Source organism: Prorops nasuta, unplaced genomic scaffold, assembly GCF_024137725.1.
Source record: "Prorops nasuta isolate Cenicafe-Biocafe unplaced genomic scaffold, Cenicafe_Pnas_1.2 PNAS00024, whole genome shotgun sequence".
In the NCBI taxonomy this organism is placed as follows: Eukaryota; Metazoa; Arthropoda; class Insecta; order Hymenoptera; family Bethylidae; genus Prorops; species Prorops nasuta.
In genome coordinates this window covers 1,094,206-1,098,568 of record NW_027116821.1, presented here as the reverse complement: position 1 = coordinate 1,098,568, position 4,363 = coordinate 1,094,206, and the positions used below count along the sequence as shown (strand labels likewise).

General features: G+C 39.5%; 1 protein-coding gene across 1 annotated transcript; it reads left to right on the top strand.

The window, feature by feature from the left end:
* The first annotated feature begins 2,576 nt into the window (after positions 1-2,576).
* On the top strand, positions 2,577-3,335 carry LOC136781786 (uncharacterized). The gene has a single exon (XM_066740789.1). The coding sequence runs from the start codon at positions 2,577-2,579 to the stop codon at positions 3,333-3,335; it is 759 nt and encodes a 252-aa protein (XP_066596886.1).
* Positions 3,336-4,363: the final 1,028 nt, after the last annotated feature.

Sequence of the window (4,363 nt, the reverse complement as noted above, 5' to 3'; positions counted from 1 at the left end):
TGTATTTAATGGACAATTTGTTTCTAAGGACATTAGTGATGATAAGCATGTATGTACAAAGAATAGCGTATTGTATAAAACTGATAATTTTAAGGAATGGTATAGGCTAAATATTGTAGAGATTTTACTAAAAGAGTTGAGTGAGTTTCAAGAACGTGATAGTGGTTGGGCTCTGGAGAAAATTCTGAGTTTAATAGTTACTATTAATCATTACAATCCACTACATGCTGGATGCAGAATTGAGCTTCCAGCCGCTATTTTACATAAAAAAGCTGTGATAAACATAGACAATGAAGATAGCGCATGTTTCGCATGGTCTGTGACAGTGGCACTATTTCCAGCAATTCCATCTGCCAAATCCTACCGAATATCCTCCTATCCACATTATCGGTCTGTTTTAGATGTAGGAAGTATAACGTTTCCGACCACTCTAAAACAAATTCCGAAATTTGAGGTGGATAATAACATTTCAGTTAATGTCTTTACCATGGAGGAGGTGGGGGAGGAACATGATTGTAAAGCCAAAGTGAACATTGTACCGCTTCAGATAACAAAGATGAAACGTTCTAGGCATGTTAACCTCCTCCTCATCACGGATGACCAGGGAACTGCACACTTTCTTTGTATAAGAAATCTTCCAAGGTTGATAACCAGCCAAATAAGTAAAAGAGAACACAGTGCTCATATTTGTGATCGGTAAGTAAGAATTATACTAGAGATATTAATATTTTATAAAAAAAATACTAATAATATCAATAATTCATTTCAGCTGTTTACACTATTTCCGTACTGCAGATAAGCTACAGTCGCATGAGAGGGATTGTGTGCAGCTTAATGACAACCTGCACGTAATTCTACCAAGGAAAGCTGAAGACTGCTGGGTATCTTTTAAAAACCAGAAGAACAGTGAAAGAGTGCCGTTTGTCGTCTATGCAGACTTTGAATGTTTACTACAGAAAATTGACAATAGTAGTAATAGTAGTAAAAATAGTTACGATTATCAGAAACATGTACCTTTTAGTGTAGGGTATTATTTGAAAAGTGCTCGCGATGCGTCACTCTCATGTTATAATTCACATCGAGGTGCTAATTGCATCGAATGGTTCGTATGCGAGCTCGAGAGCATTGCACGCATCGTCAGCGAAAAATTGAAGACTGTAATACCGATGAATACTCTTAGTGATGTTGAAATTTCGCGGCACTACAGTGAACCTAATTGTCACATTTGTGGAAAACCGTTTCTTCCAAATCAAGTGCGTATTCACGATCATGATCACCTAACTGGTAGATATAGAGGACCGGCTCATAATAATTGCAACTTAAACTTTAAAGACTCGCATGTTATTCCCGTAATATTCCATAATTTATCCGGCTATGATTCACATTTTATTTTTGAGGCGATCGTGAATACGCTTGAGGGATCGGTAAATTTGCTGCCTGTAAATAAGGAAAAATACACTTCATTTAGTAAATATCTGCGAAAGTATAATATACAGCTAAGATTCATCGATTCGTTCAAATTTATGGCATCCAGTTTGGATAAATTGAGTTCATATCTGAATAGATGTCAGCTGAAAAATTTAGAGTCACAATTTTCGGAATTAAGTATTGAACAGTTCAGCCTGCTTACGAGAAAAGGTATTTTTCCTTACGATTATGTGGATACCATTACTCACTTGGAAGAAACGGTTTTACCTGCACGAGAGTTGTTCTACAATAGACTGTCCGATAGCGATATCACGGAAGAAGCATATAATCATGCCAAAGAGGTATGGACCAAATTCTCTGTGACAACACTCGGGGAGTACAGCGATCTTTATTTAAAGACCGATGTCCTATTGTTGGCCGATGTTTTCGAGAGTTTTCGCGATAGCTGCATGAAAAATTATAGTTTAGATCCCGCTCACTATTATACGCTTCCAGGCTTCACTTGGGACGCGATGCTCAAGCATACGGGAATCCGTCTGGAACTCTTCACCGATGTGGACATGTTGCTTTTTATTGAACGCGGTATACGCGGTGGTTTGAGCCAGTGCTCCCACCGCTATGAGAGGGCCAACAATCGGTACATGCGAAACTACGATCCGGCGGAACCGTCGAAATACTTGATGTATTACGACGTTAATAATCTATATGGATGGGCAATGTGTCAACCGTTGCCTACCCACGGTTTCCAATGGATCGATGACGCTGCCAATCTCGACATCCTTAATGTGTCCGAGGATTCGTCCGAAGGCTATATTTTGGAGGTGGACTTGGAATATCCACGCGAGCTTCACGACAAACACTCCGATCTACCATTCTGCCCGGTGCGTGAGAAGCCGCCAGGTTCACACCAGGAGAAACTGCTCGCAACCGTCGACGATAAGACGCGTTATGTGATACACTACCGTGCTCTACAGCAGTGTATACGTAACGGTATCGTCTTAAAACGCATTTATCGCGGTTTAAAGTTCCGGCAGCCCACCTGGCTGAAGGCGTATATCGAATTAAATACACGCTTGCGGACAGCCTCGAAAAACGATTTCGAGAAGAATCTCTTCAAGCTAATGAACAATGCAGTATTTGGTAAGACTATGGAAAATGTTAGGAATAGAGTTGACGTGAGGCTCGTAACCAAGTGGGAGGGAAGATACGGGGCGGAAGCGTTGATTTCCAAACCGAATTTTCACAGTCGTGCGATATTTAAAGAGAATTTGGTCGCTATTCAATTGTTGAAATTATCCGCGAAGTTTGATAAGCCCGTGTACGTAGGCATGAGCATTTTAGATATTTCAAAGACCTGTCTGTATGAATTCCATTACGATTATATGCTTCCTACATTCGGTAGTAAATGTAAAGCGATATATACCGACACGGACAGTCTAGTGTACAGTATCGAGTGTGACGATGTTTACTCGGTCATGAAACGTGATCTAGTCAAATTCGAAACCAGCGATTACCCTGCTGATAATCGGTACGGCTTACCTCGAGTCAATAAAAAAGTGCCTGGGCTAATGAAGGATGAGAACAATGGAAAGATCATGACAGAGTTCGTTGGACTGAGAGCGAAAATGTATACCTTTAAGGTGCAGGACTGTACGAAAAATACCAAAAAGGCTAAGCGGGTCAAAGGTTATGTTATCGATAGAAACATAACCTTTGACGACTACAAGGATTGTTTGGATAATTTCACCGTACAGTCCCGTAACCAAAATTTAATTCGTTCGAAATTGCACAAGGTGTTTTCCACTACTCAGCGAAAAATTGCTCTCAGTCCGTATGACGATAAACGTCACATAACACCCGGTTCTGTAGCGACTCTACCTTGGGGACATCATAGGTTAAAAGACTAGATTTTAATAGCTGTATTTATTGTATTATATTTTATTACATAAATTATTATTATTATTATTACAAAACATTATTCTTATTTATCCACGAATTATGCGTTTTATCCATTCCTAACCATTTTACAAATACCTTATTCCCTTTCTTACGCAATATCTTCTCTACCAAGTATACATCAGGACTAGCTGTTTTTAAAAGTTCATATTCATAAAATCCACCATGTATGTCTGTACCACGAGAATCTCTAAGTAGATACGTGGCAGGATTTGTCCTTTGCACTTTTGTAATTTAAAATATTTCAGTAGTCCAGTTCGGTGTGTAACCTTTAGCAAACGCATTTTTGTATTTACTGATTCGCACGAAATCACCAGCCTTGAACTTGGTACGTCCAACGATCTTAATGTTGCTATATACAGTAGCAAGCAGATGCTCAGCATGCTCAGGTTTCACGTCAACGGGTCGCATTCCTATAGTACGATGTCTTCGCGCGTTATAATCATCTACCAGCTGTTGCAGTATATTTCGCCATTTGTAACTACCGTCCAGTGTAAAACGTTTCCACATTTCGGTTTTTAACGTTCGATTCCAACGCTCGACTATTGACGCTTTTAACGTGCTGTACGTGGAGTAATGATTTATTCCACGTTTTTTCATGAGCAGTTGAAACTCGTTGTTGTAAAATTCTTTACCATTATCAGTTTGCAAATTTTTGGGACATCTTCCACTCTTTAAAATTTTTCCCATAGCTGTGGTCACTTCCTTACCACTTTTTGTCTTAAGCGCTACTGCCCAACCATACTTCGATAAGGTATCAATCACTGTCAGAATATAGTGATGACCAGTATCAACATAATAACGCATATCAACAAGGTCAGCCTGCCAGAGATCATCGAAACCACGTATTATGACTTTTCGTCGTGGAAAATTCCTTCTCACAGGGACATGTAACTCTTGCACCAGTTGTTTCTTTTCTTCACTCACGATTTTCCCTGATTCTCTTTTTACAACCTTTCCCCCAGGCACATATAATTTC

Coding starts and splice junctions, on each gene's coding strand:
- LOC136781786 (XM_066740789.1), top strand. CDS start 2,577: ATGGAAAATGTTAGGAATAGAGTTGACGTGAGGCTCGTAACCAAGTGG.